This window comes from Oncorhynchus clarkii, chromosome 7 (assembly GCF_045791955.1).
Source record: "Oncorhynchus clarkii lewisi isolate Uvic-CL-2024 chromosome 7, UVic_Ocla_1.0, whole genome shotgun sequence".
Classification (NCBI taxonomy): Eukaryota; Metazoa; Chordata; class Actinopteri; order Salmoniformes; family Salmonidae; genus Oncorhynchus; species Oncorhynchus clarkii.
In genome coordinates, this window is record NC_092153.1 from 69546895 (window position 1) to 69560445 (window position 13551).

Here is a 13551-nt window from a genome sequence, read left to right on the forward strand (position 1 = left end):
TAATATACTCAACTAGTGAAAAAAAATAGCTTTAAAGATACCATACTTTAGACAAGTTAAACACACCAGGCAGAAAGCTACAAAGGTTAAAGGGCAATCTATAGTACAGGGACAGAGCAAACACCTCACCATTGTTCCTGTAAACAGTCAAGGGATAAGGGTGGAGAAATGCAACCACTCACAGACAGCCATGGCCACAGACCGACCATCCACTGGACCAAAAATAAAGTTTACAAAGTTTTAAAATAAAAAACAAATAGAATGATTATTCATGTAGGTGTGAACAAAATGTAAAAATAACTGGGAAAAACAAGCTCACACTTCAGTCTCTGCCCGGGCAAGATGAACAAGGCATCCGCGGGTCACAATCAATAAGCACATGGACCTTAATACCCCCCCAGCAAAAACACAGAGAGAAGCTCCTCCAACCCTTAAGTCACAGGGGGGTCAAATACAGACTTATTTTAGTTTTAATTGAAATGCCATCAGAGGACTGTTTAAAGTAAGACCGGAATGGAGCCCAAGCCTCATTAAACAGTTTGGGGTTTCCACGTGAATTGAATTGACTTTTTTCTAGTTTCAGAGAGCAGAACACATCTCTCACCCAATATTTATAAGATGGGGGAGCTGCCATCTTCCAGTTCTGTAGTATTAGCCGTCTAGCTAAAAGAGTTGTATAAGCAACAGTGTCCGACTGGATTATTGATAGGGGGGTATCCATGGGCAGGACTCCAAAAAGAGCTGTAAGGGGAGACGGATCTATAACAGTGTCATATATATCAGAGAAACATTTAAATATTAATTCCCAGAAACCTGACAGTTTATGACAGCCCCAAAACATATGCAACAGTATGGCTGGTTCCACTTTACATCTGACACAGGTAGGATCAAAATCAGAGAATATTCTTCCAAGTTTGGCCCCCGACCAGTGGGGTACGGTGAACCACCTTGAATTGAATGAGGCTGAGTCTAGTGCTAGAAGAGGACGAGTACACCCTGTGCAGCACAGATTCCCAGGCGTCTTCCCCAAGTTCCTCCCCCAAATCCTTTTCCCATCGAGTCTTTAAAGGCACCAAAGAAGGGTTCTGTAAGTCATGAATGATTGCATATACATGGGCAACACCTTCATATTCTCCACAATTTAAGGTTAGTTTCATTGTGGGCTTTTACCCATAACCAGTGCTTAATTTTAGCCGGATCCTGTCTCCGTTTTGGACTGTTTTGTTCTGAAACCTATTTTTCCGGATCCGATACCTCTCATGGCCTGAAAAATAATTTTGACTTTTTACAATGTAAAACTTATAATAAAAATGTTACAAACAAAGAGACAAAGATCAATCGAGTTACCACCTGGACTGGACACAGATAGACAAACGTATATTTTTGAGAAGATTAGGGTGTTTTAGAGGCTATGGACAGAAACAGGCTCTCCGAATATAGATTCCCTTGTTCATGCGTGGTTCGGACGGACCAGTCATCAGCATTGCTGCTACTATTTTTTTTATCCTGCTGCTCAGCCACTTTACCCCTGATTGTATGCATATAACCACCTCATCATTCACTACTATCATTATTGATTTCGTTCGTGTACATACTGTATATTATTTAATTTATATTGACACTATTTCTGATACTGCTACTACGCAAGTAACCATTTGGCTGTACCATTTACACCTTCTGTTGAGACCCATCCACTTAGCAAGACTTAGCAAAATATTGATATATAAAATGAATATTGATATGTGTGGTCGTAACATGACTTTGTAACATACCACAACAATGTTATGTGTAACGAATCTCTTCTTCGGCTGAGGAGGAGTAGGAAGGATCCGACCAATATGCAGCGTGGTTAGTGTCCCTGTTAATTTATTAGAACTGAACACACAAAATAAAATAACAAAGTAAATGAAAGAAACAAAACAGTCCTGTCAGGTGAAACAACACAGTAAACAGAGAATAACTACCCACAAATCCTAGTGGGAAAACAGGCTGCCTAAGTATGGTTCTCAATCAGAGACAACGATCGACAGCTGCCTCTGATTGGGAACCATACCAGGCCAAACACAGAAATACCAAACCTAGAACAAAAACATAGAATGCCCACACCAACTCACGCCCTGACCAAACTAAAACAGAGACATAAAACTTTTACTCAAGTAGTTTTTTACTGGGTAACTTTTACTCAAGTAGTATTTTTCTGGGTAACTTTTACTTCACTCATTTTCTATTAAGCTATCTTTTACATTTACCCAAGTATGACAATTGAATACTTTTTCCACCAACAGATGTGGCTGGGTGTTATAGTATTTCTTTCACACGACCCATCAATTTAGACAAGTGTGTCTGGGGAGGCATCATAAAACATGTATATCTGGACACATAAATAATTACCCACTACACCATGAGGCCTAGAATCTTTTTATGTTTTATATATAGCCTAGATGTAGATGTAGCCCAATAAGCAGGCAGTCTACAGGAGGGAACACTGAAAATCTGTCAGTAAACAAACAGCATGCTGACAACAGGCCTTTAGCAGTACTTAAAATGCAATAGCGGGAAAACACAGGTTGGAAAGCAAATGGCTCCTGCTGAAAAGAGAAGACTCTTAGCAGTAGGCAACCAAAATATTTTAATAACTTCCAAATATTGTTTAACGAAGAGCTTTTTGCCATCACAAAGGAGTGTGAAACTGGAAATCATTTTTAGGACTAATTTCCTCCTCATATTGTAGCCTACAATATGGGAAAGGGAGGATACCTAATCAGTTGTAAAACTGAAGGCATTCAATTGAAATATGTTTTCCGCATTTAACCCAACCCCTCTGCCATAATAAAATCCACGGCGCCCAGGGAACAGTGGGTTAACTGCTTTGCTCAGGGGCAGAACAACAGATTTTTACCTTGTCAGCTCAAGGATTCAATCCAGGAACCTTTTGGTTACTGGCCCAATGCTCCAACCAATAGGCTACCCGCTGCCCCTCAATGTCTCCAAACACCTAGACCTAGGCTATTGATGGATTCATGAAATGGCTGTTTTTATTGATCTCAGTTTGTCAGTGTCAAAGTAGCCTGTCATTGCGTTTATTTGTGTGGTATTAAAAAAGATTATGCCAAAGCCTCCAGTTGTGTAAAATTATGTTGAATTGCATGAAATGCATTTATAAAAGGCCACATTTTTCCCAGACACTAGGCTACTAAAAATGTTCCCCATGTGTGCTACTTCTGTAAGTGCCTCTACTCTACTGCTCTATGGCCCTACATAAGGCTGTATTGAGACAATTACTTATCAATGACCCAAGACCAGATCAGGTAATCCCTACCATTGTGTTGCTGAATTGTCATAATGCTGCAGCAAATGTACATTATCCCAGGGGCGTTGGCAGACACAATGTAAGTGACTTAAGGGGCCTTTTGGACCTAGACTTGGCGCTCTGGTATCGATTGCAGTGCAGTAGCAGAGAGAACAGTCTATGTCTTGGGTGACTGGAGTCCTTGACCATTTTTGGGGCCATCCCCAGTCAGGATGCTGTCGATGGTGCAGCTGTAGAACGTTTTGAAGATCTGGGGACCCATGCAAAATCTTTTCAGTCTCCTGAGGGGAAAAGGTGTTGTAGTGCCCTCTTCACAACTGTCTTGGTGTGTTTGGGCTATGATGTGGACACCAAGGAACTTGAATCTCTCAACCCGCTCCACTTCAGCACCCGTCAATGTTCCTGTAGTCCACGATCAGCTCCTTTGTCTTGCTCACATTGAGGGAGATGTTGATGTTCTGGTACCACACTGCCAGTTCTCTGACCTCCTCCCTATAGGTCGTCTCATTGTTGTCGGTGATCAGGCCTACCACTGTTGTGTCGTCAGCAAACTTAATGATGGTGTTGTAGTCGTGCTTAGCCAAGCAGTTGTTGGTGAACAGGGAGTACAGGAGGGGACTAAGCACGCACCCCTGAGGGGCCCTTGTGTTGAGGATCAGCGTTTCAGATGTTATTGCCTATCCTTACTACCTGGGGGCGGCCCATCAGGAAGTCCAGGATCCAGTTGCAGAGGGAGGTGTTTTGTCCCAGGGTCCTTAGCTTAGTGGTGTGCTTTGTGGGTACTATGGTGTTGAATTCTGAGCTGTAGTCAATGAACAGCATTCTTACGTAGGTGTTCCTTTTGTAGAGGTGGGATAGGGTAGTGTGGAGTGCGACTGAGATTGCCTAATCTGTGGATCTGTTAGGGCGGTATGGGAATTGGAGTGGGTGTCGGGTTTCTGGCATGATGGTGTTGATGTGAGCCATGACCAGCCTTTCAAAACACTTCATGGCTACCAACGTGAGTGCTATGGTGCGGTAATTATTTAGGCAATTTGGCTTCTCTTTCTGGGGCACAGGGACTATGGTGGTCTGTTTGAAATGTGTAGGTATTACAGACACGGTCAGGGAGAGGTTGAAAATGTCAATGAAGACACTTGCCCTTTGGTCCGCGGATGCTTTGAGTACACGTCCTAGTAATCCATCTGGCCCCGCGGCTTTGTGAATGTTGACCTGTATAAAGGTCTTGCTCACATCGGCTAAGGAGAGAGTGATCGCACAGACATCTGGAACAGCTGGTGCTCTCATGCATGCTTTAATGTTGCTTGCCTCAAAGCGAGCATAAAAGGCATTTAGCTTGTCTGGTAGGCTCTCTAAGCTTTACATGAATGTGGTTCTGAATATTAACAAGTTGAGGAGACTAAATTACTTGTTATGTTAGATTGTAAACTGTCATGGTCAAACCATATAGATTCAATGGTTGTAAAGATGGGGAGAGGTCAGGCCATAATAAAGAGAGCTTTTTTGACACCACACTCCACAAAGCAAGTCCTGCATGCTCTAGTTAAGTCATATCTTGATCCCACCATGTGGTCAAGTGCTGCTAAAAAAGTTAAGCTGCAGCTGGCCCAGAACAGAGCAGCACATCTTGCTCTTCATTGTAATCAGAGGGCTGACATAAATGCTATGCATGCCAGTCTCTTTTCGCTAAGAGTTAAGGAGAGACTGACTGCATCACTTCTTCTTTTTATAAGAAAGATTGTGTTGGAAATTCCAAATTGTTTGCATTGTCAACATACGCACAGCTCTGACACACACACACTTCTCCCACCAGGCATGCCACCGGGGGTCTTTTCATAGTTCCCAATTCCAGATCAAATTCAAGAACGTGTACAGTAATATATAGAGCCATTATTACATGGAACTCCTTTCTATCTCCTATTACTCAAATGAACAAAATACCTGTTTTCAAAAACAGTTAAAGCAACACCTCATGACACACAGCCTCTCCCCTATTTGATTTAGATACTTTGTGTATATGTATTGATATGTAGGCTGTGTGCCATTATTTAAATGTATGTAGTTCTGTTCTTGTCTATAAATGTTCTGTATTATGTCATGTTTCATGTTCTGTGTGTAGTAGCTCGGCTTTCGCAACAGCTAATGGGGATTCTAATAAAATTCCAAAACATACATGGCAAACTCAATCTGCCTTTCTCTCACTGGACACCTCCGATCTCCAGCCCTATGATCACTCCCACAACTAACACGCACAACTTTCTCCACCGATACCACACATTCCTTTGTCTCATGCAGTCCTGCACACTTCTCACATCTAGGCATTTCCCTCCTACACACTGCTGCAATATGCCTGTAAACTTGACACCTAAAACGCCGTAATAGTTTCTGAACAAAAGCTCTCACTGGATAACGAACGCTTCCTACCTTGACCTTATCTAGTATCCACTCTGCATCAAAACCCAGCATGACAGATAATGTCTTCTACGTTTCCCCACGCTCTCCACCGGATCTACTTCTCACCAAACAGTGGGCGTCACAGACACTGGGAATCCTCCATTTCAACTGATCCCCCTCAACACCTAATGCCACAACCTGTTATCAGTCTATTCAACGGCACCCTGCTCTGGAGAGCAAAAGCATGTCACAATTCTTGTCCCTAATCTTGTAATCCTGAGCGCCCTCTCCCTCTTGGCGGAGGAAATACAATAAATAATTTACGAGTCCACTACGAGTTAATTTCACCAACTCAGCAATCCCCAACCTCTCCACCACCCAGGAGCATACAGATCATATTAAATTACTAGAAAGGCTATGTCATAAACCCTCAAAATTCCACAATGTGGTGTAAATGGAAGCCATGTTGGTTAGGAAGAAATCCAAACCAGTCTAATTGGAATTAATGGCAGTAGAGGTGTCACACCCTGACCTTACAGCTTTTATGTCTCTATTTTGCTTTCGTCAGGGTGTGATTTTGTGGGCATTCTATGTCCCTTTTTCTATGATTTGTATTTCTGTGTGTTTGGCCGGGTGTGGTTCTCAATCAGAGGCAGCTGTCTATTGTTGTCTCTGATTGAAAACCATACTTAGGTAGCCTTTTTCCCACCTGTATTTGTGGGTAGTTGTCCGTGTATAGTTGCCTGTGAGCACTACGTTGGCTTCACGTTTTCGTTTTGATGTTTATTGTTTTGTTGGCGACATCTTATAATAAAGGAGTATGTACGCTCACCATGCTGCGCTTTGGTCCGTTGTTTCCACCTCCGTTGTTTCCACCTTGTTTCCACGATCGTGACAAGAGGCATAATCCTACTTTTACTTATGCAGGAAAATATAAGTAAGGAATGTGATATCAGAAATTGTGTAATATAGTTGTTGTTAACCTAAAATATTGTAATGTAATTATAAATAGTTTATATAGGTTTTATACAAATGTTCTGTATTAATAGCCTCTACAGTATTCACACTCCATAACTTTTTCCACATTTAGTTGCGTTACAGTCTAAATTTAATTGATAAAATGTAGATTTTTGTTCAATGGCCTACACACAATACCCCATAATGTCAAAGTGGAATTATGTTTTTCTTTATGTTTACAAATGAATATAAATAAAAAGCTGGAACGTCTTGTGTCAATAAGTATTCAACCCCTTGGTTATGGCAAGCTTAAATAAGTTCAGAAGTAAAAATGTGCTTAACAAATCATATAATAATTTGCATGGACTGTGCAATAATAGTATTTAACATGATTTTTGAATGTCAACCTCATCTCTGCACCCCACACATACAATTATTTTTAAGGTCCCTCAGTCAAGCAGTCAATTTCAAACACAGATTCAACCACAGGAGGTTTTGTTGCTTTGGGGAGTGTTGTGTGTTTTTTCCTGGGTTTACATTTGCTTTTCTGCTAGTATTTTCCCTTTAAACAATGGCTTGACATACTTTTGATGTTACCCTAATAAAGTTTAGAAATGTTTGTGAAGGTGTGGTATTGTGTGGCTGTTATTAAGCTTTAGCTAATGCAGACCTATGATATGAAGGAAGTGCGCCCCAGCGATTCAACTGACTCTGACAATTGAACTTGAGGTAAGGAAGACTGTTTCAGACCTACCAGAGTTACTTCTATAATATAACAATATAATGCTTATCTTTATACAAAATATTCTGACCGAACGATAACAAATTACCCTCCTTCTGTATGTCTATAACTGTTTGGCAGACGTAGTAGCCGTCTGACATGAAGAAATGCACGTTGGTGTAATAACATGCCACACATACAGCTCTGGAAAAAAATGTAGAAACCACTGTAAAATGATCCGTTTCTCTGGTTTTACTATTTATAAATACGTGTTTGGGTAAAATTTACATTTTGTTTCATTCTTTAAACTACTGACAACATTTCTCCCAAATTCCAAATAAAAATATTGTAATTTAGAGCATTTACTTGCAGAAAGTTACAACTGGTCAAAATTACAAAAAATATGTCAGACCTTGAATAATGCAAAGAAAATAAGTTCATATTAATTTTTAAAAAACACACGTAGGAAGAGTTCAGAAATCAATATTTGGTGGAATAACACTGATTTTCAATCCCAGCTTTCATACGTCTTGGCATGCTCTCCGTCTTTCACATTGATGTTGGGTGACTTGATGCCACTCCTGGCGCAAAAAAATGAAGCAGCTCGGCTTTGTTTGATGGTTTGTGACCATCTGTCTTCCTCTTGATCACATTCCAGAGGTTTACAATGGGGTTCAGGTCTGGAGATTGGCCTGGCCATGACAGGGTCTTGATCTGGTGGTCTTCCATCCACACCTTGATTGACCTGGCTATGTGGCATGGAGCATTGTCCTGCTGGAAAAACCAAACCTCAGATTTGGGGAACATTGACAGAGCAGAAGGAAGCAAGTTTTCTTCCAGGACAACCTTGTACGTGGCTTGATTCATGTGTCCTTCACAAAGACAAATCTACCTGATTCCAGCCTTGCTGAAGCACCCGCAGATCATCACTGATCCTCCACCAAATTTCACAGTGGGTGCAAGACTCTGTGGCTTGTAGGCCTCTCCAGGTCTTTCACCCAGTGAAATTTGGTGATTAATTTATTGTTTTAGGAAAGGAGTCTAAAAAACAATAAAATAATAACCTATGAAGTTTCCCATGTGCTTCACATTGAAACACCAGGAATAGTGTTTTTGTAATTTGGTATAGGCTAATTTTAAGGACAGGTAAATGTGGCTCATTTCGCCAATAACCCTTGTTTGTTGATGGCGCTGGCTGCGCCAGGTCAGATCTGAATGTTTGTTGATGGCGCTGGCTGCGCCAGGTCAGATCTGAATGTTTGTTGATGGCGCTGGCTGCGCCAGGTCAGATCTGAATGTTTGTTGATGGCGCTGGCTGCGCCAGGTCAGATCTGAATGTTTGTTGATGGCGCTGGCTGCGCCAGATCAGATCTGAATGTTTGTTGATGGCGCTGGCTGCGCCAGGTCAGATCTGAATGTCCAACACCAACATTTCCTAAATGAAACTAAAACGGCATATTGTTTTTATGAAGATTTTAGAATATTCGCATGAAAATCTGAGGACAATTGGATGGAAACCTAGCTAGTGAGCTAGTCCAGCATCACTTTGGTTATGCCTGTGCATCATGGCACAAAATATATGGAAGTGGAGGTGTTCTAGACAATTATGCCTGTACCATACATTGGCTGATATGGCGATCAGGATTGCAGGTAAATAAAAAGTGTTAGGAAATGTGATAGTTTTTTATTCCATAACTGTCACGACTTCCGCCGAAATTGGTGCCTCTCCTTGTTTGGGCGGCGTTCGGCGGTCGTTGTCATCGGCTTTCTAGCTGCCACCGATCTACGTTTCTTTTTCCATTTTTCCATACGTTATAATTTATTCCCTATTTAACCCTCTAGTTCCCACATGGTTTTGTGCGTGTTTGTTCTTTGTTTAGTGTTCAAGACTTCTGTGAGCTGGTGTGTTTTCATTGCGTGGAAATTTTGTTGATTCTTTTCGAGTAAAGTACGTATTTTACTTAGTTCTGTGTCCTGCGCCTGACTCCGTCCTAACCGCTGCACATTGACACATGACAATAACTCCATTGATGATAATCTTATTGTGATTATGTGGCACAACACAATTTCGTGATTTCACAGATGGACCACTTAAAAGGAGAATTTAACCCAAATCTCTATTTATTTTATATAAACAGCATACTATAGAAGGGTTTGTTTTCCCATTTTACCCATAACCAGCGATACACTTTCTTATCCTTGCAGTATGGAGGCTCTGAAAAAACACGGACAAATGCTAAAAACAACAACAAATACTGTATGTCCTATTAGAAATGGAAAAGCTATCAGTTTAGTGATGCAGGTCTTTACATGTTGTACACATATAATTGTGTCATTCAAACTTTATCCGCCGAAATTACAGAAGTTAAATTCTTATCCCATTAAAGAAATATATTTTACTATTTGGTAAATGTTTTATGCAAATAAAATTATTATTGTACTTAAATCATACCTGTGTGTGTGTGTGTGTGTGTGTGTGTGTGTGTGTGTGTGTGTGTGTGTTTGTTTTAGGGTGCAGTCAAGCGGGAAGATGAAGGAGAAGGTGAAGAAAGAGGCCCTGGATCTTTGTCTGAAGTACGGCTTTGTGACTCCTCTCACCTCCATGGTGGTCACCAAGCCCCAGGGAGAAGCCTCACAGGTGGCCCACAAGCCCAAGGAGGGAGAGAAGCCTTCAGGATCCAGGCAAGACTTCTCTGGGTTGGGTTTCCAGTTCATGAGTGGAGAAGCCGGATACCCCGGTGAGCAAAACTACCATCATCAATGCAAGCACACCAGCATGCATGCACACACAATAGGTATACACATATGCTTATGTGTGCACTCATACACACACATACTGTCTACAACAGTGAATGACAATTACTGTATGGTGTGAGTCAATGGAGTAAATAAAAGAGCAAATACTGTCAATCTATAAACGTACAATTATAACCTGTATATTGACTTTAAATATACTACATGAACAAAATCTCATTCCAATATCATGGGAATTCATATGGAGTTGGTCCACTTTTTGCTGCAATAACAGCCTCCACTCTTCTGGGATGGCTTTCCACTAGATGTTGGAACATTGCTGCAGGGACTTGCTTCCATTCAGCCACAAGAGCATTAGTGAGGTCGGGAAGTGATGTTGGGCGATTAGGCCTCTGTTCCAATTCATCCCAAAGGTGTTCGATGGGTTTGAGATCAGGGCTCTATGCAGGCCAATCAAGTTCTTCCACACTGATCTTGACAAACCTTTTCTGCATGGACCTCCCATTGTGCACGGGGGCATAATCGTGCTGAAACAGGAAAGGGCCTTCCTCAAACTGTTGCCACAAAGTTGGAAGCACAGAATTGTCTAGGATGTCATTGTATGCCATAGCATTAATATTTCCCTTCACTGGAACTAAGGGGCCTAGCCTGAACCATGGAAAACAGCCCCAGACCATTATTCCTCCTCCACCAAACTTTCCAGTTGGTACTACGCATTGGGGCAGGTAGTGTTCTCCTGCCATCAGCCAAACCCAGATTCATCTGGTCGAACTGCCAGATGGTGAAGCGAGATTCATCACACCAGAGAACAAGTTTCCACAACTCCATATTCCAATGGTGGCGAGCTGGTTCAACCGACGCTTGGCGTTGAGCATTGTGATCTTAAGCTTGTGTGTGACTGCTCGGCCTGGAAACCGATTTCATGAATCTTCCGACTAACAGTTTTTGTGCTGACGTTGCTTCCAGGGGCAGTTTGGAACTTGGTAGTGAGTGTTGCAACCGGGGACAGACAATTTTTACACACTACGCGCTTCACCACTCTGCGGCCCCGTTCTGTAAGCTTGTACCACTTTGTGGCTGAGACATTGTTACTCGTAGACGTTTCCACTTCACAATAACAGCACTTACAGTTGACCGGGGCAACTCTAGCAGGGCAGAAATTTGACGAAGTGACTTGTTGGAAAGGTGACATCCTATGATTGTGCCACGTTGAACGTCACTGAGCTCATCAGTAAGGCCATTCTACTGACTGAAATAGCCGAATCCACTCATTTGAAGGGCTGTCCACATACCCTATATATATACAAAAGTATGTTTTCTGTTTACCAGGGCCCCCTGCACAGCCAGTGTCAGATTAAGGTGGTTAAACAAATAACCTACCCCTAATTTTAATCTTCAATCTTCGCTGGGATATTCACTTCAGGATTTCCGGAAAAAAGGTGGCTTTGAGAAAGTTGCTTGAATTTCTCAACCCTTACTGCTATTAATCCATACAAATGCATACTGTACATACATGGCAAAACAGTCAAAATGAAGTATGTTTTGAAACGTCTGAAATACATCTGAGAGATATAGTAAAGTCCTGGGGAAAAAAATCTATAATTGTGTATGATAGTCTATGTGGAAAAAACCCTATCAGCTCCAATTCATTTTACCCCAGAGTTATTTTGTTGGGAGTTAGGACTTCGGCATCCTTGGGTCCTGTACAGTTTGTGAGCGTCATTGTACACAACAGACGACTTGCGTGCGTGTTCGTGAGAGAATACGGTCTTAATAGTTTGTAGCTCAAACCGTTGTAGCTTAAACACTGCTCTAGGTTAGCTCCCATCCACCGCACAGGCAAATGGATGCATTGTAATGAGACGTGTCGCATGCAAGATCCTGGAAGTCTATAATTCAAACTCACAGATCTTGACAGTAATTTAACAGCATCGACATTCATCTTACAGCTGGAATCCATAGTGGTGAAACTGCCAAGTCCGTTTGCGATGTTACAACAACAAAGACGGTACTTCAAACAACAAACACTCGACAAGGACATCATTGTATGTAGTAACAAAACTATAACAAATAGCCTGGGCGGCGAGTGGCGCTGATTCGCCTATTGCGGGACTCAGCGTTAAAGGCCCAGTGCAGTCAAAAACATGAATATCTTATGTTTTATTTCCAGAGTGGACAAAACATTTAGAACACCTTCCTAATATTGAGTTGAATGTTTGTACACTCAGTGTATACAAACACTGAAACCACTATAAATAGCATCAGGATCAGTGTGATCGGGTTTAGATTAGTATAGGTAGATGCAATGATTAAAATGAAATCAAATCAAATCTACATTTTGTTAAAGTGTGATTTTTAAACAAAATAATTGTCACAATACTGTACACTTACTAGCATAACAAAAAGGGGAGTCAAAATGTGTAGAGGGACAACATTCCAACAAAAACAATGTCAACAACAGTAGAGAGATGCTATATTAGTGCAATGGCCCAACGCTATTAAGCCAATGCACTTTCGTGGATCAGGAGGAGGAGGTGGTGGAGTAGGAGGAGCAGGTGGTGGAGTAGGAGGAGCAGGGGGAGGAGCAGGAGGAGCAGGACAAAGAATAGGCAAGTGACTACTGTATCTTTCCCCTACATCATAGCTCCACTTGTTGAACATCAGTTTAGTTGTGCTCAACGTGTGATGTCTTTTGTCTTAGGCTTGCTGTTTGATGCTGCGGAGGATTCATATTCTGCCTATATAATGGGTAATTGTTCCACGTTATAAAATAATTGCAGAATATGTTTTGTCTGTTTGTGCTGTCTGTGTGTAGAGCCATGCCTGTTTCAATGCCCTCACTGACCAACTGATTGACTGTACGGTATGTGTGGTGCGTGTGTGTGTGTGTGCGTGCGTGCATTTGTGTATGTGTGCGCACGAGTGCGTGTCTGGCTGGCCGGACGTCTGGCAATGGGTGTGTGTGTGTGTGTGTGTGTGTGTGTGTGTGTGTGTGTGTGTGTGTGTGTGTGTGTGTGTGTGTGTGTGTGTGTGTGTGTGTGTGTGTGTGTGTGTGTGTGTGTGTGTAGGATCCTTTGTGTAATGTTCTGACTGTGTGTAGGATTGTCTTTGTAAATGTTCTCTCATCTTACATTTTCAACTGAAATAGAGGAACATCAACCAACTCACTCAACTAAAACTGCAACTAGAGCTACACCTACAACTGGTACTGCAATAATTGTTTCTTTTGTGTTTGATTAAGATGATGCTGTTTTTTCATAAACTAATTATCCTCATCTCTCTACCCTCTGCATCCTATCTCTCTGTCTCTGTCTCTGTCTCTGTCTCTGTCTCTGTCTCTGTCTCTGTCTCTGTCTCTGTCTCTCTCTCTCAATTACATTTTCAATTTAATGGTCTCTATTGGCATGGGAAATAT

The 13551-nt window shown here is 41.7% G+C and overlaps 1 protein-coding gene across 2 annotated transcripts in view; it reads left to right on the top strand.

Annotated features, from left to right (window-relative positions):
* The window catches only part of LOC139413769 (inter-alpha-trypsin inhibitor heavy chain H3-like), a 36151-nt gene that overhangs the window by 14939 nt on the left and 7661 nt on the right, over window positions 1-13551 (top strand). Inside the window, exons 13-16 of one of the 2 annotated variants that reach the window (XM_071161502.1) lie at window positions 9894-10120; window positions 12662-12745; window positions 12838-12885; window positions 13285-13341. In XM_071161502.1, coding sequence (XP_071017603.1) covers window positions 9894-10120; window positions 12662-12745; window positions 12838-12885; window positions 13285-13341 — 416 coding nt within the window. The remainder of the gene's footprint in view (window positions 1-9893; window positions 10121-12661; window positions 12746-12837; window positions 12886-13284; window positions 13342-13551) is intronic. The other variant, XM_071161504.1, reaches the window with a different exon arrangement.